Source organism: Lissotriton vulgaris, chromosome 8 (assembly GCF_964263255.1).
Source record: "Lissotriton vulgaris chromosome 8, aLisVul1.2, whole genome shotgun sequence".
Taxonomy (NCBI): Eukaryota; Metazoa; Chordata; class Amphibia; order Caudata; family Salamandridae; genus Lissotriton; species Lissotriton vulgaris.
The window spans coordinates 440,657,069-440,681,417 of record NC_141696.1 but is presented as its reverse complement, the minus strand read 5'-3'; the positions used below and the strand labels follow the sequence as shown (position 1 = coordinate 440,681,417).

Genomic DNA, 24,349 nt, shown 5'->3' with positions numbered 1-24,349 from the left:
AGAGGGCTGAAAAGATTCCAGAATAATAAAAAACCTCAATCATATTAGTTTATACGCAGATGTAAAGAGCCCTCTCTTTGCTTTGAATTAGCTTGCTTCAGAGCCAGAATTGCATACTTTAAAGCCTGCATCACCTTAGACAACTTTCCCAAAGAATTACGGTTTTCACATAAATGTGAATGATATCCAGTTCCAAAACTGCATAAATGCTAGCAGTAATAAATTCCTGCCTTGAACACAGAAATAACCTCGATATTCTCCTCCCCAACATATCAATCTCTAAGTTCCAAAGAGGCCAGAACCATGGCGCTCATCAATTATTTGACCTGATTCGATATGATTATGTCACATGTGTGAAAGTTCGCTCCACTGGCTGTCAGTAAAGGAATGAGCAAACTTGAAATTCCTCTGTCTCTTTACACAGCCATGTGATGCTTCTCAAAGCATTACATGGATCATCACTCGATTATGCTCTTCAGCAAGAAATCTGGATGAACGCCAATATATTTGTATGGATCGTCTCTGTAGATATCTTTTCCACTAATCCAAAAGCTGGAAATTTACTTTTTCAAATGTAGGAGATTGCTAACAAAAACCCTTATTCAAGTAGATGTACCACTAGCAATGTTTCATGCTATTCCTTTAAGTCACTTGCCTGACCTGGGCTGCTGGTAAGACGCCTAAAGTCAAGTTTGACTCACCTCCCCTGGTTTTTCAGACTCTACTCTTTCTCAGTATTTTCAACCTTGTATAAGCATACATGGATGATGGGCTCTGGCAGACAACTACATTGCATTGCTTAGTGTCCTCCCATAGTGATCACAGAATCTATCCATCTTCGCAAATATAGGTATCTAATCTGAAGTGCTGTGAGACTATCACATAGTGATTTGTAGCCATTTTAAAAAAATACAAATAATAAATAACATGCCGAACTACTAAATGTACTGTGTTCCTTACCGCCCCGTGCAAAAAATGTTATGCTTCTCCTGTGGCTTTGTTCCTGTTGCTTGTTCACATCAATTATTGCTGTAGTTTTGTCCTGTGGGATCGTCAGCACCCTGCCTTGAAACTGAGAAGTCAAGGAGTTTGAATCCCAGCCCCCCATCAGTAACTTGCGAAAACTGACTGACAATTCACTAATGTGCATTTTCACACCGCATAAGAAGATTTTTTGATTACAGCAATTATGGGTATTGGATCTGTGAAATATTTTCCGAGTAACCCTTTACTGTGTATTACTGTAGGCTGTTCTGTACTATCTGAAATACATCCATTAGCTTCGGCCAGCCTACCTAGGCCTCTGAATAATGTCTAGACAGTAATTCCTGGAATGGTCTCAAACAGAGGCATGGAAAGGAAACCGAGTAAATTAAATAAGCCATTATTCCATCACGGAGACTAAGACGCCTGATAAGCATCAATATCATTATGAAATGGACATGGGCATGTGATTCAGAGTGACCACTGCTTTCACAGTGAGAATATCCAATGCACCTGAAGGTTAATTGTAAAGCCCAGCATGTACAACAGGCGAATGGCCCACTTTGTGCTACACTGGTGTTGATTTAATCAATTTCTCTTCACCATACATAACTGTAGATACGGGTACTTGTACCTCGCTTCGGGCCATTGATGTATATCGTCCACTTACAAGGTTTTGCTTAACCTTCTTGGAGTAGACAGAATTCTGAATGACAGTGCATGGAGCTGGCACTGCAGTAGAACCAGCAGTCCCTGGGCTCGATAACTACCCGGAAATCATCTTCTTAAGTAGATAAATAGCATTCTGCAATGTCATCATCTTTCATCTGAGCTTAGAACTATGGAGGTAATGAATGATACAGCAGCGGCAAAGAAAAGCAGTTGCAAAGTCCCCATTGTTTGGGTTTAGAAAACAGACCTCTACCCCTCCAACACATTTCACGCAGCGAGGCCTCTTAAATGACTGCCTTCTTAAGCATGGTATGATCGACTTTCATAAATATTCAAAATGGTTGTTTGCGCAGATGCTCAGTGTAGTGTCTGTGCTGCAACTTGGAACACCCACTAATCTCAGGTTACATTTGACTATTGATATTAAAATAACCTCAGCATACCCCCAAATGTCCAGACACAGGTGGTAGACAGATAATAATATTTGGCTTGGTTCTCTTGGGACACTCACAGTTGTGAACATTTGGCGGCCATCTGAAAGCACAGAACAACATAATGAAGGGAAGACCTCTGTGGACAAGATGGGGATGAGCCAGTGGGCTAAGAGGCTGCTAAAAGTGCGGACTGCTTCACTACCATGGAACTATTTCGCGTTAAATTGTTTGTGCTGTATTTCTGTAATATTTTGATAGCAATGAAACTTTAGGCCTTGAGATACAGTTTTGATTAAACAACCAAGTGTTTGCCATGATATGTCACCCTAATCATGTCTGCATCTCAGGAGTGCTCAATCCTGTCTGCATCTCAGGAGTGCACTACAGTAATGTGACTAGCAGAGTAACACCGCCAGGATATGCCTAAATGGGGTTACAACAATTATGTGAGATGAAGTTCTGGTACTCAGAGAGAAGCATCAAATACTGACCTTAGTGTTAAATGTAATCTGTGGTGCTTATCCCGAAGTAAATCCTTGACTGCAAACATTCCAGACCCAAGTAAGTACATCTTAAGGCAAGAACAGAGGATGCAAAAATCAAAACTATGCTTAGTTTAAAAATGTTTAAAAAACCACAATACCACTAGGTGCTCTGATTTTTAGGACAAAACAGGATAGGAACAAAGCTTGCTACTATAAAGAAATTTAACACACATGCTGGTATATTATAAGCTGCTGCCATTTTATACTCCCAAATGTTCTCTATATCACAGCTGATTAAACAATTCATGTTGTAATATTTGCAGTTTATCAAAAGTATGCTTTCTTCTTAGACTTGCAAACTGCAAATCCCTTCAAACGAACACAACATGCTACTTACATTAAACAATCTCCCATTATAGGATCTATGTATGGTGCAATTACACCGTTTCTTTCATAGTACAGCAACAGAGACCCATTCAATATACACTCCTGAGGTGTGCATTCTGAAAGAGCCTGAGACGGTGGCCATTGTGTGAGTCAATAATCCGCAGATGAAGATTTCTCCTTCCAGTGGTAATTTTAAGGGTTTTTCTGGTCACCAAATCGATTACAGCACACAAGGAAGATTCAAGTGGCAGTAGTTGTGGCTATGTCAGGTACTAGTTTGAGGAGGGGCTGAGTTTTATCCCTGTTATTATTGTTGGTGGGAGTGAGTGTTTTGCCATTGTGCAACATTCCATCCATCATCTGGTGTGTTTTGCTGTTCACCCTATGTGGGAAGGGCATGCCCAGACGTGGGCCCCATGCTCACTAAGCCACTGGAGTCAAGCTATCCTGGCTGAAGATGGCTGATAGCCAGAAACCGGCCCTAGGATGCTTGATTCCGGTCCAGGGAAGACATGGCTTGGCAGTTTGGGCTGGACTGTTCCCATGAGGCACAGGGTCAAGACTGATTTGCTCACTTGGCCATGTCTGAACTGGGGTAGCTTGGTGAGCAACATAACAATGGATTAAACCCAGATCTGTGACTGGGGGTGAGTGTTTTGCCATTGTGCAACATTCCATCCATCATCTTGTGTGTTTTGCTGTTCACCCTATGTGGGAAGGGTATGCCCAGGTGTGGGTCCCATGCTCACTAACCCACTGGAGTCAAGCTATCCTGGCTGAAGACGGCTGATAGCCAGAAACCGGTCCTAGGATGCTTGATTCCGGTCCAGGGAAGACATGGCTTGGCAGTTCGGGCTGGACTGTTCCCATGAGGCACAGGGTCAAGACTGATTTGCATATGGTCATGTCTGAACTGGGGTGGCTTTATGAGCAAAATAACGATGGATTAAACCCAGATCTGTGACTGGGGGTGAGTGTTTTGCCATTGTGCACAACTGAAAGGAAAGCAATGAGGGAAGAATCCAAAGCATACGCTCCATACAGTATACCATCACAAGTACATGGAATGGCAGTCAAAATCTAGGAAAGGTTGTCACAGAGGACTTTATAGAGGCACCCGATGCTTGAGACCTACAGAACCTGCACAAGGACCAAAAACTCCAGAGATGCCTCCACCTTGCATACGTAGGCATTTCCCATTTTGAATACATCTGATCCCGGTCAAGAGTCGGTGTGAATGCCAAGGTGGATGGTTCAGGCACTGTGTGGAGATTTCTCAGAAATCAATCAAGGCTGGAATCACAGACCCAACACAAATGGACAGAAAAAACGTCATACTCTCATAACACCAAAACACTTTGCACATACATGTCACTGTGCTCACACCCTTTATGTATCCACACACCAACACGTAATGCTAATGAATCCTTTTCTCTCGCTCCCTTGACTTCAAATTCACACACATACGCACACCAACTAAATACTATAATTGCAATTCACACAGGTAAATTCGGTCATAAACATATGTTTATGACCTAATTTACCTTGTAAAGCCTGCAAGGAATTCTCAAATATATTCCTGAAAGGTGTATAATCATTTACTACTGATTTCTCCGCACGTGTAAATCCCACTCCAGGGGTGGGAAGTGGACACTGCCTTGGAAGTTTGGAAAGGCCCACAAATATGTACGTTTGCGGGCATTCTCAAACTCCGCTCCATCCCCCTTGCATACTGGAAAGCGTACTAAATGTACTTCTTCCCTTCAAGGATGGAAGCTGTCATGAATTACCAGCAGTTCTAGTAAGAGTGTCGAGCAAGGACTTTCTCCAAGGGGGAAAAAGAAAATTCTGCAGAGAAAAAAACATGAATTTGCACAGGGGGTTCCATTCCCACTTGGTTTAATCTATCATGGAGCACTCTGGACAATGGGAATAAGAGCCCACAGAGTCTCTTCACACTCCCACTATTATGCCTGGCAACCGGCACTGGTGTGGCTTTCCAGGTGTACTTTGGAGAATAATGATGAACAACAAAAAATAAGATAATGTGCCCCCATATGTAGACATACATCTATGGGTGCAGATTGACTTCCTGTTTGTGAGTAAGGCCCAATAAAAGCATATATTTGGTCCTCACACAAAAAAATAAAAACATGACCCACATAGGCCACATGACAGACACACTCTTCGATCCACAGCAGTCCCACTAAGTAGCATCTGACCAGTCTAGGAATGTGCTTCAGCACCTCATCGGGGGTGTGGAGCACTGAGTAAATTAAAATACCATACAATATAATACAAAACAATACATTCATTAAGTGCACAGGTGGCGATTACCACTGCAGAAAATCTACTAGCTGGTCAGGTTCCCACTGTTATAATTATATACTGGGGGATCAGAGTGACATGCTAGCTTGTTTTGCCAACGTGGCGAACACTCACATAGTCATTCAAATATCATCAATGACTTTTGCCACACTAGTTCAACTTTTAGCTTGTATGTACTGCAAGTACGCACAGGAGATGCTATAAGCGAGGGAAAGTTCACCATAGACTTTATTTTTTCAGTCTGTGTAGGGGAAAGATTTTTGACGTGGAAAAAGGTAAAAAGTTTAAAAAAAAATATGCAACTGCTGTGCACAGTCTAGCTTGAGCCTGATTTCCCATTCTGGGGACACACTCAGTTGGGGAGTTATGAGAATGCCTGCCAGTCCTGTAAAATCCCAAAAGAGTGCCCAACCACAAAAAGCAGAGTCCCATGCCTGATTTAGAGCCGACCCATTTTTTTTTCAGCTTTCTAAAAATTTTAAAGCTATGATGCAACCCAGTTTAACTCACACCGGCGGCAGGTTAGCCTAGCACCTTGTGACTATGGGCAATAGCTCGCCTAATCTTTCCCATGGCCCCCAGCGCCGTGACACCACGACTAAGGTAGCTGCGCGCTTTACAAATGCTGGTATTATTATTATTGTTGCCTTCGAAACAAAGTTCAATGCAAGCATAGAGTTGATAAATGCAACTGCTGTCGCAGTCCACAAGAACAAGAACTTCCAAATGGTCCAGAAGAGCGAGTTAAAACTTCTCTCTTTTTTAACATTTATAACTGGACACAATTTTTGGCTCAAACTTTCATCGAGTGCAAGTTATGCTGAGATCCAGACCGCCTGGAGAATTTGTACTGAAGGAGAAAATTACGAAAGAACGCAATTTCATCTAAAATCCGGTTGTGATTGTAATATGTACATTCTTACAGCTGTAGAGGAAAAAAAAACTTTCTCGCCCAACTGCCTAGTATGTCCTCTTCTAGAGACTATCTGTGATGAAGCATGGTGCCGAGAGGATTGTGCATTCATAGTTTTCAAAGGGAAGGACGGCATGGTTCTTAAAACATGCTAAACACAACTTTATGGCGACTCTAGTATTTTTACTACCATGTTTGATTCTTGTCCCAAGGCAATCCATGAGCATTCCAAACTGTAATCCCTCCACCAACACAAACATTTAACAGTATATTGCACTCAAGAAGAAGGCAGCAGTACTCACGGTTCCCTGCGACCTGTCCTTGACGTCATAAACAGAAAGCTTGACCTGTGTCATCTGATTTATAAGAGAGTCTTGGAAAAAGGCAATACTGCTCAGAAATATAGGATTGCTTGTTCCCTGAAACGAAAGAGGGAGAAGGCACAGATCAGTGTAACGTTTATCAGGGCGGGCAAAGGGCGAGTGAGCTCAGAGTGCAGTGATGTAGTACAAGGCCCAGTCATGTATGTGTTTACCGAAATCGCTTTCCTTATTTTCCGCCGGTGGAATCCTGCCAAGGAGTAAGCCGGGCATTTAAGTGCCAGCTTGCAATGCCAAGACACAGACCTTTGATCAGCTGGCAAATAAAGTAAGGCACAGTCACATATCCAATGTAGCAAACCCTTGGTAGGAGAACAGGGAAAGTTTCAGAGGAGCTCGGAAAAAAAATGTAGTGGAGTAAAGAAAGTGTGGTATTACTTCAAAGCACTTTAAGGAGAGTTGAGGTGCCTGAACTTTAGTGGCAGGCAGAATGGGGTTGTGCCCCTGCCATGTCTAGGGCAGATCACAAGAGCGCTATCTAGTAGGGGGGTTCACAGTACTACAGGCAGTGGAAGGAAAACAGTGTTTAATGTTCCCCAAAACCTCGTGCTATTTTTTAATCTATCTTCCCAGATCTGCTGGAACTGCAAATAACGTCCTCCAGGAACTTAATACCTGAAGAGGGTAAGCAACAAAGAGTGGTGTAGAAGGGCAGAGCCCAAGAACCAAGTCAATGTCAGGCGGCTAGTGGATTACCATCACATCAGCTTGAATAAGTGCATTACATTTTCAAACTCTGACCAGGCAACATCCATCTATTCCACACCCATTCTCAACAGGAACAGACACTTCCACCTGTAATTTTGAGGTGGAACTGAATGCCAACTAAAGAATCACTGCCTAAACTCAATTCCCCTGTGCGTTCCCGCCCACTTCCAGCACCGACTTCACCTAGTCTTGGACTGAAGAAATTGCAAGATGGAGCCTTGTACCCAGCTCCTGACAGTAACAATGAGATGGGACAGAGTGAAGATGTATGGTCATGAAAGGAGCACTAGAAATTGGGTAGTAGGAGGAGGTGCATAGACACCAGAGCATGAAGAAGTGTGGCAACTGTAGCACAATGTAGTAAAATAATGTAACGCAGGCCTTGATGAAGCGTTGCATGGTTTTATTTATCAGGCAGAAATGTGCTTTTCAGCAAATGTGACTTGTTAATTCCAGTCCAGACAAGCACGAATGTAGCATGCCGTAAACACACTCTAGCCCAGAGGTCTTCAATCTGTGGGGCGCGACCCCCAGGGGGGTCGTGGAGTCCTGGGAAGGGGGTCGCAGATTCTGCCAGAGTGCAGTTCCTGGCGTCGGACTGATCGAGGGTGCTCAAGGCGGAGGCCGCCTAATTCACACCGAGGTGTGAAAAACATCAAAGCCTCGTTAAGAAGTAAAGGTCTTTTAAAGACCTGTGATATTACTCTGATGTGCCTTTGTGTGTGTCCAAGCGGTTTCAGCCAGGCTGACATACAGGAGCTGGGGGAGGTGGGGGGGGGAGGAGGCTGTAGCCCTTTGAGTTCAATGGACTTAGCTGTGGGTTTATTTTTACTTTTAACGTTTTATATAGCGCTAGTTTAACCCGTAGGTATCTGAGCGCTTTACAAATACACAGTAAACAGCAGAAGGACATTACAATCATATCATTGGTTCAAGTCCCACGAGCCCTCATACCTGGCGCCTGTGCAGGAGAAATGTGGCTGAGAGTCTGTTCTTCATGGTGGGTGAATGAATGATGGGTGGATGGATGGATGAAAGGGTGGACGGATGAAGGATGTATGGATGGATGGATGAAAGGGTGGATGGCTGTATGGATGGAAGGATGAAAGGGTGGAAGGGTGGACGGATGTGTGAAAAGGTGGGTGGATAAATGATGAGTGGATGGATGTAAAGATGAAAGGGTGGATGGATGGATGAAGGATGGATGGATGTGTGAAAAGGTGGGTGGATGGAGGATGGATGGATGAAAGGGTGGATGGAAGGATGAAAGGGTAGATGGATGAGGGATGGATGTATGGGTGGATAAAAGGTTGCATGGATGAATGATGGATGGATATGTGAAAAGGTGGGTGGATGAGTGATTGGTGAAAGAATGGATGTAAGGGTGGATGGATGAAGGATGGATGGAAGGATGAAAGTGTGGATGGATGAAGGATGGATGTATGGATGGATAAAAGGTTGCATGGATGAATGATGGATGCATGGATGGATGTGTGAAAAGGTGGGGGATGAATGATGGATGTATAGATGAAAGGGTGGATGGATATATGGATGGAATAATGAAAGGGTGGATGGATTAATGAAAGGTTGGATGGATGAAGGATGGATGTATGGATGAAAGGGTGGATGGATGAAGGATGGATGTATGGATGGATGGATAAAAGGTTGCATGGATGAATGAAGGATGGATGTGTGAAAAGGTGGGTGGAAGAATGATGGGTGGATGGATGGACAGGTGGATAGGTAAAGGATGGATGTATGGATGGAAGGATGAAAAGGTGGATGGATGAAGGATGTATGGATGGATAAAAGGTTGCATGGATGAATGATGGATGGATGGATGTGTGAAAAGGTGGGGGATGAATGATGGATGGGTGGATGGATGGATGAAAGGGTGGGTGGATGAAGGATGGATGTATGGATGAAAGGGTGGATGGATATATGGATGGAATAATGAAAGGGTGGATGGATGAAGGATGGATGTATGGATGAAAGGGTGGATGAATGAAGGATGGATATATGGATGGGTGGATGGATGGATAAAAGGTTGCATGGATGAAGGATGGATGTGTGAAAAGGTGGGTGGAAGAATGATGGGTGGATGGATGGACGGGTGGATAGGTAAAGGATGGAAGGATGAAAGGTTGGATGGATGATGGATGTATGGATGGATAAAAGGTTGCATGGATGAATGATGAATGGATGGATGTGTGAAAAGGTGGGGGATGAATGATGAATGATGGATGGGTGGATGGGTGGATGGATGGATGAAATGGTGGGTGGATGAAGGATGGATGTATGGATGAAAGGGTGGATGGATATATGGATGGAATAATGAAAGGGAGGATGGATGTATGGATGGAAGGATGAAAGGGTGGATGGATGAGGGATGGATGTATGGGTGGATGGATAAACGGTTGCATGGATGAATGATGGATGGATGTGTGAAAAGGTGGGTGGAAGAATGATGGATGGATGGACTGGTGGATAGGTAAAGGATGGATTTATGGATGGAAGGATGAAAGGGTGGATGGATGATGGATGTATGGATGGATAAAAGGTTGCATGGATGAATGATGGATGGATGTGTGAAAAGGTGGGTGTGTGGATGGACGGGTGGATAGGTAAAGGATGGATGTATGGATGGAAGGATGAAAGGGTGGATGGATGGAAGTGTGGAAGTGTGGGTGGATGAATGATGGATGGATGGATGTGATGAGGTCTAACAGGCACATTTATGGTTGTCGATAGTTGTTTATGATAAGGAGTACCAGTTTCTAGAATCTTTTGTCGGAAGGGGGTCCTTACGCCTAAAAAGGTTTTACAAGGGGGTCTCGGCATCAAAAAGTTTGAAGACCTCTGCTCTAGCCCCTTCTTGGGATAGACCACTAGAAAGGCTACCGCTCTGTATTACAAACAATGTGCCACTAATTACATTTGTGTTAGTACGGAGACGTGGTCAGTCACATGTGAATGAGTTTCAGACAAAAGTAAAACTTAGAAGTGACCCCCAATTCTCTCTTCTTGATTTTAGTGGCCTTGTTGAAGCATACATCTACAATACTTCTGAAAAATAAGTACTATATTAGAAAGCCTGTTGAATGCTTAGAAATTATAGAGATCTATGAAATGTAGGTAAAAAAGACTGAACTTTGTTTGCCAAAGAGTTCATATTTCTGGAAAAAAATGCAAGCAAACGAAATAGCTGGGCGCTTTGCTACAACCCGGATTGTAGGGCTCAGAAAAATGAGTTGTTAAAAGATAAAGTCACAGAAGAACTCCAATATTCGCAAACCTAGAAAATATGAAAGTTTTGCAGTATGTTTTATAGTTATTTTTAATTGGCCCAAATGAACTGTCCACTCATTTATCTGTTCAGGTTATCAATGTATTACCAAGCAATGGTCTCTAAAATATGATCAATAAAAATGTCTAAACTGAAAAACTCTTAAACATGAAATGCAAAAATGTTAAATATCCTATACATTGAAGTGGCGGAAATTCAGCTCAGACTTACAAGGGAGAGGTAGAAAACAACTGCTGTTCCCTATTTAAACCACCAGCATTATTTATCCAGTACAGCTTCTTGAGTGCATTCTCTTTTATATATTCCCTAATTTACATCTGGTAAAAAGATGAGGGCTTGAGATGTTTCCCAGCGGTGAGGTGTTTCCAGGCTACCTTTTTCAGAAATGAAAATCTTTGCTTTACAGAAATGATCATAACACTAAGGACATCACACACTCATTCACTTCTAGTTTTAAAGAACTATTGACATACTTTAAAGTTATATCTACATTGGAGCAACATCATGGCATTACCGGTCAAGGGTAAACCATACCTCTATGATCTCTGTCTGTGCATGCTTTGTCCAGAAGGCCTGAGGGGGTGTCGTCACACTCACTGCTACAAATGTGCTGGGCTTCCGGTCAAGTGATGGTGTGATCAACTCACTGCAAGCTAACAGCAGGAAAATAGAAACAGAATGATTCTTTTAATTTCTTCCCAAAAATATAGCACTTTGTTGCCTTGAAAATGAGTAGGATGGTGGAGAAATGAAGTACGTTTGACTACCGTTATCGACAGCTAACGATCAGGGAAATGAGGAGTTAATATATTTCATCTCAACCAAATAGTGTGAAGCAGAAACAGGCCTAACAAATACAGATTATTAAAGTAATGTAATGTTATTTTATTGTCATAATTTAACCACAACGGTAAAACTGAATGAAAATGTATATCAATTGACAGGAAGGTGATAGTATGCATGTCTTACATTAAAGAGTGAACCACATTTTATGCACAGGAGAAATAGTTATATCAAATCACATGAGATTTCTTGTATAGCGGGTTTGGATTCTAAACCTTTTCAAACATAACTCATTAACATATAACAACTGGATGTTTATTATGGTAAAATTGGATGTCTATTCAAAAAGCCCCTATTACTCATGACCATCAAAGAATATATGCATTACAGAACACTTAGGTGCACTTGGGGAAATACAGGATGAGTAGCCGTTGAGTGAGCATGCGGGATGAGGCCGGCATCATGGCGCTCCACGAGGGCACACTGATGCCTTTCCAGGAGTTCCGAGATCTCCATGGATTACACAAGGGAGCTTTTCTTACCTATTCGGCTCTGAGGATGACGCTGCAGCAACACAGGGGGCTCCGGGGTCCAGAACAGGCCCAACATCTAATGCTCCACAAGCTGTACTCAATAGGCCATGACAGGTGTCTAGTGACATGGCTTTACCAATCCTTTGCGCATGAAGTCCTGAAGAGGCTGGCGCCTCTGTGATCCTGGTGGGAGGATTCCCCTGGGATAACCATTTCATGACTTGGAATGGCTCAAGACATTCGAATATCCCAGGAAGTTTCTGCGCACCCATGATTCAAATACATGCAATTCTGTAGACTACATAGGGCCTACTGTACCCTGCTTCCCCACCCCCCCTCGACGCTTACATCATATGTATCCCCTGGTTGCAGACAAGTGTCTTTGATGTCACGCAGGTGCGGCAGATATGATCCACATGTTCTGGACCTGGGGGCCCTTGCAGCTCTACTGGGAAGCTCTCCTGTTGGACAGCTCACATGACACAGGCAAGCAGCAGTCGGCCACTACCCCCTCGATCCCGCTTTGGTACACGGAAGTTTTTAAATGGGCACAAGCAGAAAGCACTGTGCTCCGCTGGGAGGAACGAGGGTTGCAGAAATTTCAACAAACAACTTAGTAGTAGGGGGCGTGGCTAGCAGCTGAACAAGATGGCCGCAGCCTGAGAGAGCTGTGTGATCACAGAGATATTCCCCATTATTCCAGACATTTATCCTGAGCCAGCACGGCAAGAACTAAATGCTGCAGATTGCGGCCCACATGCTGACCAGATCTGGCTGCTCCGGAGGCCTGAAGGAGTGGCGGCAGCTGATCGGCGAGAGGTGCGGAGCGGAGTCCTGCAGGACAAGGTGGAGCTGGGGCCTTGCATGCCTTCCTGATCCACTGCCGCGGAGGTGCCGGCGGCGCGAGAAGCGGCCAGAAACATCATCGGCAGAGTGGCGCATACCAATCTCGTGGATATTGAGTGGCACACAGCGAAGAGGTGGCCAAATCCAGTGTGGCAGAGGCGATAAGAGGAGGAATGCGCCCATGAGTGCACCGGGACATTTAAGCAGGAGGGGAGGTAGACCATACACCACTGAGGCGAGAGGTGGCAAACCCCGGGCACTGAGAGACCCTACCTCCACGAACTTTGAGGCTGCAGTGGCGGATAAAGCAATGTCAGGCATACTGCGGCCCGCAAGAGAGGTCCATCAGGGCCTGATAGCCCACAATCCCGCACATCTATCCTGCCCAGCCCTGCCGCACCGGGATTAAACACAGGGCTTCCTCCATCCAGTCTCACTTCTTGAGGACTCTGCGAGGCTGAGACCTGGTGCCTCCAGAATTGTAGGCCCACAATACTGCGGACCGAGCGCACCCATTGCTGGCTGCGTAACGTAGGCACACGGCAACAGTACTACAGCCACAGTATATTCCTGACTGGATGCCGCCTGAAACAGAAGCGGGAGGAGGAGGTAGAAAAGCCGAAAGGCCGCGCATGACTGCAAATCTGCAAATCACGCCGCAGGCAGCAGTGATTACTACCCTCCGCCCATGTGCTTGGCAGGACCCCGCGTGTGCAGGGCAAAATGGGAGGCCGGGGTCAGCGGGGCCTGAACACCAGTAAGTTGTACAAATATGCATATACCAAAGATCCCCCCAAAAAGCAGCCAATAGACACTGAACTGACAGAAGCCCTCGCATCTACTAAACCTACTGAGGTCACGCTGACAGATATTATGGCGGCCCTGCAAAAGGTCCAGACCTCCATTGGGACGATCACCACAGATATCTCATTAATCCGTGCAGACTTCTCCAAAATGACTGCGAGAATTTTGGAGGTCGAAACCACCACAACGGAGCTTTCCACGGACACGGCTACCCTACAACATCAGGTTCACAAGTTGGAAGCGGACAATAAGTTGATCCTGGCTATACTAGAAGACCAAGAAAGCCGCTCATGGCGTAATAATGAAGATTCAGGCCGCGGACGTGCTATACATAGGTGTGCAGGAGGGCAGTCGCCAGAGTAGAATATATACCTGGCGTGAAGATAACCCACGCCGTGAGCCCACGGAAGCAGGACATAACGCTTCCACATGGTATTGGACGCTGGGGAAATTCCAGGACGGTCCACAAAGCCGTTAGTTTGGTTCATTTCCAAATACAACCCTGAGGTTAGGATACACCTTAGTGCGTGTATACCGCCCGGGGTACTTTTTGGGTTCTGATGAAAGCTCGGCTGACCAAGCCAATTTGAGCAGAAACATGTCGACCAACACTTTTTTATACTAAGGACACTATTGGTTCGAATTTGTGACCTTTTGGCGTCCGCCACACTAGTTTTTAAACAAACGCAATCTAGTCTCTTAATAAAGAATTTTTTTGAGACACAGACCGTTTTCTTTTAACACCACAAACAATTTTTGCACTATTCACAAACACCAGCTCCTCTGTACCATCAGGCGTTGAAGCACACCAGGCAGACATTTGGTCTACCCGGTGGGAACCCTATGATGAAGCATGTCACCGACCAGGTCGGTGAGTGAGGGTTCTTCATACTAAACAAGAAAGTGTCCCCATTGCTTACTTTTGGGGAGTATAACCTGTAATTTGGTTTGAACGTACACCCTTGATCACTCTTTTGTTGTTTCAATATAGTTAGTAGGGGTTGAAGAGTGGTTCTTTACCCTTTCTATCTTTTTCTTTATGCGTAATAATGAACGCATCATTGGTGTACCAGAATCTGTGGTGGGGCAGGTCTTAGACCTTTTTGTGGAAGACTTAGTCAAGAAGCAGCTACAACCACGAGGACTCTCTAACTTCTTCTCTGTAGAAAGGGCACATCGCGTCCCGGGTGGCAGGCCCCGGCTGGGGACCCCCCCAGACCCATACTGGCGCGTATATTTAACTTCCGAGACCGAGATGTGATCTTGCAGGCGGCATGTGTAGCCCCCCTATCTGTCTCGAAAACTGTACTATCACCCTCTATCCCGACTACACGGCTGGAGTAACTAAACAATGCCGAAGTTTTGTGGAGGTAAAGAAGGAACTACGTATCAGAGAGCTCAAATACTCAATGATCTTTCCGGCAAAATTGAGAGTCGAGGAGGAGGGGAAAACCTGGTTCTTCAAGACACAAGCAGAGGCCCACGACTGGCTGGAGGGATGGCACCAGGCTGGAGGACATAGGAGGACGGGTAATCAACAGCAAAGCTGAGGGACAGCGACACCGCTGGCCAGATCCAGAGAGTCCAACGAAACAGGAGACTGAAGACACTTTCACTGTGAAACTGGCAATGGGTAGGATGGATTGGGTCTCCGGACCCAGCTGGCAACAACTTTAGTTGAAACGTCGAGACTTTTATGAGAGACTGCCCTTCTGGTTGTTATGGTACATTCTAGATGATAAATATGCTTATGATGCAGTGGCTTGGATGCCGCCCCTGCAGCCGTGAACAACATGTCTCCACACATGCTGAAGGACGCAGTAACATGCTTATCAAGGGAATGACCTCCAGGATTGCTAGAAGACTCTCCCCCTCACACAAGTACAAGTTTTGGGACAGAAACACTCTGCTCAGTTGGGGTGGCAGGTAGTTCTAGGTCGGCCGGGCAGGGAGGCAGGGTGGGGGATGGGCACCAGTTCAAGGTTTTTAGTTTGCTTTTCTTATTCCAGGTACACAGTAATTTGAGGTATGATGAACACTGTATTAGATGGGCACGTATGTAATTGAATGCATTGCACTTATCACAGATGATGTCACATATGCAACAAATGGCCCCTGAAATTGAAGACACCAACACCCAATCCATAACTCCTCCTGTACTGCCCCCCCCCCTTACTATTGTATCTTGGAATATTAATGGATTGGGCGACAAGATCAAAAGGGGTCTGGTCCTACAATATCTCAAACGCAAAGCTCCAGCGGTGGCTCTGTTACAAGAGACACACTTGGTGGGTTCGACATGCAAGGCCTTAGATAGGTGGGGCTTCAAAATGGTGGCACACTCTGCCTTTACCTCTGGTTCCCAAGGGGCGGGGATCCTGCTTCAAAAAAGTTTACCCCTTATTAAAACTGTGTCCTGGAAGGATGATCAGGGATGCTTTGCAGCAATATCTTGTCAGTGGGAGGGGAGATCATATAACTTGGTGTCGGACTACATCCCACCTGCCCTCCACCAGATGGCCTTCCTAGCCCTGGGTAGATTTCTACTGACATTACCACAGGGGGAATTGATTGTAGGTGGAGATTTCAATGCCACGGTAGATGCCGCAATCGACCGCAAACCCCCCAGAGACCCCAGCAGCGCCACTCTTCAATTGAAGGAATTCACAGTTGAGCTGGGACTAGTTGACACCTGTCGCACCAGATTCCCATGGGAAAGACAATATATCTTCCACTCGGGGGCCCACAATAGCCTATCGAGGACAGACTACATTTTCACACTTGCAGCGGGGCTAGAGAGAGTCCTGGAGAGAATACACTTGCCTAGAGGTATTTCTGAACACTCACAAGTCCAAATTAAATTTACATTGCATATTCCGGGGCGGACACGGGTCTTTCCACTCCACCCTGGCTATCTTTAAATCCCCAGGGTACGAAGGGGTCTGATTAAGGCCACAGGACAATATTTTGTGGAAAATAAACACTCAGCTGCCTCCCCGACCACCTAGTGGGAGGCATATAAAAAGGTGATAAATATTACCAGGCATAAACTAGGACAGCACATAGACACCCTGGAACAGGAAATGTCTCGGGCTGAGCGCGATCACGCCGCAAACACTACTGACAACACAGCACACGACGTGACTCTTGCGCAGCAGGAATACAGGGCTTACGCATGGGAAGTGACGAGAGCTAGACACACCGCAACACAGCACACAATCTATGAAGTAGGGGACAAGACTGACAGGTTCCTTGCATTTTTAGAGAGACAAGAGAGAGCCAGCCGCTAGATTTCACAATTACAGTTAGATGACAGTACTGTTACTACGGACCCACAACAGATAGTGAGCACCCTTGCGGCCCACTATGAGAAAGTGTACACCCCCGCAGCCACTGCTACCGTTGCAGATAATCTGGCCTTTCTCCGTGACATCAGACTGCCCACGTTGACGCATGATGCAGCCCAAGAACTGGAGGCCAATCTGACATCAGACGAGCTGGCGCTGGGAGTGCTACAGACGGGGAAGGCGATGGGGCCTAATGGCATACCAATAGAATTCTATAAAAAGGCGGCCACCTCACTCATGCTCCACTTGCTCAATATGTACTGTGACAGTCTGGACAGGGGAGAATTACCTAGGAACCAGCGCCTGGTGACGATTGCTGCAATTCACAAGCCAGGCAAGCCACCACAAGACTGCACGTCGTATCGGCCGATCTCACTGATAAATGCGGAAGCGAAAATAATGGCCAAAACATTGACGCTGCGGATGCAGCCGCATCATACAACACTCATCCACCCGGACCAATCCTGGTTCATGCCGGGCCGTAGCACGGCGCTCAATCTGAGGCGCCTATGTGGAGTCATGGCGCGTATATCTACCATACAAGAAGACGCAGTCATTCTCTCTTTAGATGCCCGCATGGCGGTCGACCTTGTCGAATGGCTCTTTCTTTTTGCGGTCCTTTAGCGTATGGGTTTTGGCCCCAAGTTTTGTGCATGGGTCCAATTGTTATGTACTAAACCCCGAATTGAACGGTCGACTTGACTTGTTGATTTCCCACTGCGGAGAGGTATACTAGACAGTGCTGCCCTCTGTCACCGCTCCTATTTGCATTTGTATTAGAAACGCTGGTGGCGTGGATATGGCAGGACCTGGTTATTCGAGGATTAAGGTGGACCATGGGGTGGGAAGACAGTATTTCGCTCTATGCTGACGACGTGCTGCTATATTTGGCATCCCAGGTGCGATTCATTATTAGCCTGCTACACATCTGCGCTTCCTATGGGAAAGTCTCAGGATACACTATAAACTGGGCAAAATCACTCTTATATGTATTGCATGGCCCCCCACCATGGCTTACGCCGGGCTGTGACCTCCAAATAGCGACCAGAGGGTTTAGATATCTTGGTCTGTATATCACGTCTCAGTCCACACACTTCATTGAAGAAAACCTCATGGGGCAACTCAAGAGATCCCGGCAAGATGTGAAACACTGGAGATCGTTACCATTGACATTGCTTGGGAGGGCCACCCCTTTGAAAATGATGGCACTGCCCAGATTTCTGTATGCCCTGCAAAACACCCCATTTCCAGTTCCCCCCACATTTTTCAAAGCGATTGACGCTGAGGTCACCACTCTTCTCTGGGACGGAAAGTCAGCTTGCATAGCAATGAACAAATTAGTGCGGAGCCGGTACGACTGGGGCCTTGCTTTGCCCAATATCAAGCTGTACTAATGGAGGCCTCGCAGCTCATAGTCATTAACCAGTGGCTACATGCCTCTCAGGACGAACAAGCCTTCCGCATGGACTGGAAGGGCATACCTGTCCGCATGGACAGGTATGCCCTTCCAGCTGATCACATTATGAATGCCCTATACAACACCCCACAGGGATCCACCTTTACGGGCCCAACATCCCACACTGTCCGGTTATGGGACAGTGCGCAACGAGCACTGGGATGGGAGGGAGTTTTAACGCAGGCTACACCACTCTGGGACACCCGGCGGCTAGGCAACTTACATCACACTGAGGGATTCAAACAGTGGGGCCTCATAAGTATCTCCAAAATAGGAGACCCGTGGAAGAAAGGGGAAGTCGTAGCTTTTGCTCACCTAAGGGATACGTACGGTATGGCACCAACCGAAACATTCCGATACATGAAGATCAGGCACGCACTTATGGGAGCTATCCCACCAGGACCACAGTTACCAAAGGCCTCCCCTTTGGAGGACAGACTCCTTACTGATTATATGTGTAACAAGGCCATCTCTCAGACCTATCAAAAATTAATCAACAATCAAACAGATCCCACACTGACTCTGAGGGACCGGTGGCAAATAGATATCGGAGACTTAGACGACACTGACTGGCAGGAGGCACTCGCGTCACCGCGAGGGGTTGCGATCTCCCTGAACCTCAAATTAGTGCAGCTAAAAATCCTTCACTGCATATACTACACGTGCACTACACTGCACCAACTGGGGAGGTTGTCCACTCCCCTCTGTTTGCGACAAGGTGGCCTGCCGGGCACGTTCTATCATACCCTCTGGGAGTGTCCACAGATAGCACCCTATTGGGCATCAATCATGAGCACGATCTCGCGAGTGGGTGGAGCCACCGTCCTGCCAGAACCAAAAAGGTGTCTTATTAATATATGGGAGCCCACCGACCTAAACCTAAGGATGCAGGACTGGGCGGCCCTAAGAATGATGATTGCAAAACGTAATATAGCCCTGCATTGGGGAACAGGGTTGATTCCCACTTACCGAAAATGGGGATGTGATATGATCAGTGCAATGGTGGCGGAACGAGCAGTTTTATATGCACAGAGGTTGCCCCCGGAAATGGTCAAGGAAATGGGGTAAATGGAACGAATTCCGAGGCAATATATGCGATCCCCGCAAGAAGATTCAATATCTGATGTCAGTGACTAAATGGACATATTGCACGGCTGTGTTATGCTCGACTCTACTGTTCCGTGATATATTGCAACTGAATAGACCTTTTTCCTATTGTATTGATGACAGATGTGCTTTTCTCAATTTGCTATGTATGCAGACTATGCCTCCCCGTGTACCTTCGTTATTTTTCATGCTTGTTATACATATTGCAACAATAAAAGATACATTTTGCTTACCATTTAATCGCTTGTCCTCTGACCTACTCTATATCTGTGTGGTAATTCAGAGACCAGTGGAGCACTTTTGGATGAACAGTCAGCAATAGCTGGGCAACCAGACTGGAGGAACAGCCACCTAATCCTCCATTCAAGAACATTTTAAGAGCGTGGGGTTCTGCTAATGGTATACATTTTGTTTTTACATGCAGGGCTCAACAGGATACTTGGGTCCTCATAACACCGTCTGGGTAATCCCCAGCCAAACGGAGTGTTACAAACAAGGAATTTAGGAATACTGCATTATCAGTAAATTTCTGGACATTTGATCAACTAAAACCTGATGAAATATCAAGACAACAGCAGCCTGAAAAATGGGGAACTAATGAAGCTATCTTGTGTGGTATTCCTCATTCTTGTGGGTATTCCCCATTTTTATAGGGGCCAGTCAGGTTCCAGTTTTTAATTTCAATGTAATTCCACATCCTAAATTACAAATTTCCACGTCACCTCAAGATTATCGTATTAGTTGTAATGGATTCCCTTATCTTTGTAATTAGACAAAAATGGAACGTTATGCAATTAGTCAAAACAGATTATCCACCTGAAATAAAAGAATACTGAGAAAAATAAGGGCCCCACCAGGATCTTTTCTGCCAATGGTTATTTGTCTGTGATGATGAAGCATCTATGCATGAAAATTTGTGACAAATTATTTACAAAAAAATTATATATCTGCATACATAGTTTGTGATACTGAAGTAGTACAGAACTTGCCTGGTAAGATTTAATCCTGTAAGAACAGTTTCACAAAAGTATTTATGAAGTTGTACTACAGGAGCACTCTTTTACCTGCTTTTACATGCCTCTGTGAATAATGAGTAAAAGTGCAAAAAAATTACAGTCCTTTGTATTTGTATCAACTGCATATAACAATTTTCTGCATATTTCCATTTTTGATTTTGTATGGCCATTTCATAAAGTCATGTAAGAGTACATCAAAGAGTACTACAAAGGAGTTCTAATTTACAGTTTCCAAAATACACTTTTTTAATCGGCCCTAATATTTTCAAAATGTGTTAATATGTATTGTTTGAATCCAACTCAAACAGAGCACAATGATATGTGTGCTATAGTAATACATTCAATAAAATATGTGTTTCTATTTCATTGTAAAAATGGAAATCTAGAAACTAGAAGTGGTACGCTCATTTCCATGGATTAGAAGTTGAAACTGATTTGGTAGAGATCGGACATGCTGTTGAGCTGAGTAAAATCCGGGAGTTCCACCTGAAACATGGTTGCTCTTTTTACCCCTACTACATTGAGTGGGGATCACCGTAGAAAATCAGACAGGGTGGGAGAGGGACTCGGAGGGGCAACAGAGCAGCGACGGCCACGGAAGCTCCGTCCGACAGAGACACTGATTATCTTAATTAAACTGAAAGGTTTTTCATATTTTATCTTTGATTAAGACTTTTTCCATGCTCTGTGAATAAGTGACACTGGACTTGAAAGATGTTTCAGTGCAGAAGCTGCCATGATCAACTGACCTATCATTTGAATTAGCTGAAGAATGTCAGGAGGCTACAGATCATAAAATCTGCAAATTCGAATTCCGATGCAGAGAAAAGAAACTAAAGCTCATATAAGTAATTTTTTAATGCACCACACGACACTGTTTTAAAACAGCATGCTAAGTGCATTTGTTACAACTATGCGAAGTGAAGACTTATTTGAGTAAACGGAGGACGTTTCTGAAGAACATTATTTTAACTGTTTGCACAGAAGCAAACAGACCATATTTGAAAACAGAAACAGAATGGGAGGTTTTAGAAAAGGTATGTATTAACACCAGAGGTACAACTAGAGCCAAATTTTTAAGAAAAAATTTCGGGGGGGGGGGGGGGGGCTGCACCTTTAATCAGGAGGCAGAGTGGAGCTACAAGGGGTGAAACAACAGAAAGGCCTAATTAAAATTCAAATGGTCTTTTAAAGACCTGTGAAACGTTCGGGGGTGGCTGTGTGTGTGCCCGGGATCTGTCTCATCTCGGGCTGCCACACACGATGGGGGCTGAAGCCCGGTGAGTCCAATGGGTGTTGCGCGCCTGATTAACACCTTAGCCGCGGCCGTTATTTGGCGCCAGTGCGGCGGTGTGGGCGGGGCCGCGTCAGCCGTTCGCAGCACCAGCGAGGTAGTGCTCGCGACGGGCAACGGCCGACAGCAGCAGGGAAGGTGTTAACTAAACGATAAACAGTATTTATAACCACAGTTTTACTGAAAGTCAAATGGCACTGAAACCATTTAAGCTTTAGTTTATAATTCAGTAATAACACATATAACTGATAAAGTTTGAACACAAAATAAATCACATTTATCTCAAGTAACAAAACTTAAGATAGAAATGTACCTTAACTGTAATTACTTAACTGTAATAATAAGATTTGATTTCTCACTTCTTTTTTAAACCTGTCCACATTATCTATTATCTCAAAGCCCCCGCTTTTTTAAATTCAATTATTAATTTATGTATTTATTCACCTTATATATATTCTATTTTCTAACAAATAGTACTTATCTCCTATTTATATTTCTGCTTATAATGTATTAATTTCTCTACTATGAATTGTTACATGTTGAATGCTATTATCATTATTGTTCATGTGATGAATTTTTACAAACCTGCTAATAAAAAATTATAAAACAAAATAGAAATTCATTATTTACTGCATTATTTATGTATGGTAATATTATAGATTCATGTACTGAGTATTTAGACCAACTAGTACGATTTGGAAAGTTGTTCATTTATGTTCCATTGTTAACAAATATTTAAATATATTTAAATCTATGTGTTGAATGTTCTACTATGCTTAAACTATCAACGCTTGCTTGTGCTTGCATTATTTATGATTAAGGTTATTTATACAGACCGCTTTATAAAATGTTTGCTAGTGAATGCATATGTGAGTATGTCTGCACTAGTTGCATAAGTGTTTGTATTTATTAATGTTATGGGCAGTGGCAAACATGTTTCTGAGCTTAATATTACGTGCTCTCATAGGATGCTTAGAAACTTACTTTCAGCTTGAGTATCTGGAAAGGGGTGACTGCCTTGCCTTCAAACCAGCTGCGAAAGTGAGAACCCCCCCACCCCTCCCCCCCCGCTCCTGTTGTTACATCCTCAGTGCCGAATACATGTTAAAGTGAAACACCATAGGTGGAGCTCAAAGTGGGCTATTGCATTAACAAGAAATACCTGCAGGGGCCTCACTGATCACATACCCACACACTGCCTTCAGTGGCTGTGTATTCAATGTAGCTTGGTCACCGCTGCATTTCAAGTTCATGGATGCCTGAGCCTTTCTGGTGAGATAGGGTTCCCTCCCTGCAGTACTGATGCATCGACTAGCATAAATCCAATCCATTGCGCCCCCATGGGTTGAACCACAATTTTGAGCAAGCTCTAAGTGTGGGTAGATGCACAGACCGAGTCAAGCCAAGTAGGCAAAAATCACCACATTCGAACCTGGATCTCATAGGTACAGCTACACTGAGAAGCAGCGAGCACTTACAGTAGCACCTCTTCCTTCTCACCTAAGCCAATGATGGCCACTTATCTATAGAGGGGGCAAGAATCAGCCAGAAATGGGCAGTCATCTACAACATGAAGGCAAGTCATAGGTAGGTATATCTTGCCAACTACTCTTTGGGAACCTTGGGACAGATTCCTAATCAACTTGCTGAATAGAGTATAAACAGAGCACGCAATTCAGAAAAACCAAAGTGGTAGTTAACCGCTTAGATTCAGCAACATTCATACAAATACTTTAGGGAAATTCTATTTTTAAATTTAAAATCAGCACAAAGTGACTTACCTAAACTAAATTCTAAAATGGGTTCATCTGGATCCTGGAAGTTTCCTGCACATGAAATAAATGGAAACATATTGCTTACATGCCAATAGAAAGCACACATATTTAAGTGCAAAGGATAACTTATACACAATTCCTAAAATTCAAACAGAACACTTCTTTATTTACTTCATTTTGTTAATAGTCAGATCATAGAAACAATGTCTTAAAAGTTTTATTCTGTTTGCATAAGCAAACCATAAACACAAAATATAATTCAGACATTAGCAAAAACAATATATCTACAAGAAATTACTAGAAACTACTAATTCAGAGTACCAAATATACAAAAAGTACCTTGGAACACAGTTGTCATTTCAATAAAAACCTTAATATGTAGTAGTAAATGTGTAGTAGTAGAGCCCTATGGAGCACTAAAGAGTTATAGGATTGTAAGTGAGGCTGCATAGATACATTTGAACGCATGATGGTGCATTACATGAAATACTGAGTTCATTTTGCAAAAAAAATGGTTTATATTTTTTGGTGCACATGGAATATGAGCTAGAGAGACACATATAGGTCACAGGGATATGGTATTCTACCAGACAACATACAGTGAGTTTTTCCCTACATTCCGGATGAGAACTCGATGATGAAGAGTGCTACACTGATGATGTGGGTGAGAGTCCTTTTAACAAGTTGTTTTGGTTGTGGGATGCAGGCACATGTGGTGGGCAAAAATTTTAACTCAGAGCAAACATCTGAAAAATATGGTTGGTTTGAACATAGTTTGTTAGCAGGCGGT

At 44.2% G+C, this 24,349-nt stretch overlaps 1 protein-coding gene across 5 annotated transcripts in view; it reads right to left on the bottom strand.

The window, feature by feature from the left end:
* Positions 1-24,349, bottom strand: part of INPP4A (inositol polyphosphate-4-phosphatase type I A) — a 1,119,411-nt gene that overhangs the window by 382,045 nt on the left and 713,017 nt on the right. For 4 of the 5 annotated variants that reach the window (XM_086934219.1, XM_086934220.1, XM_086934221.1 and 1 more), the window contains exons 8-11: positions 23,566-23,610; positions 11,133-11,251; positions 6,506-6,622; positions 2,582-2,661 (exon numbers count right to left, since the gene is read on the bottom strand). In XM_086934219.1, the coding sequence (XP_086790345.1) occupies positions 2,582-2,661; positions 6,506-6,622; positions 11,133-11,251; positions 23,566-23,610 (361 nt within the window). Of the gene's footprint in view, positions 1-2,581; positions 2,662-6,505; positions 6,731-11,132; positions 11,252-23,565; positions 23,611-24,349 lie in introns of those variants that run through there. The other variant, XM_086934223.1, reaches the window with a different exon arrangement.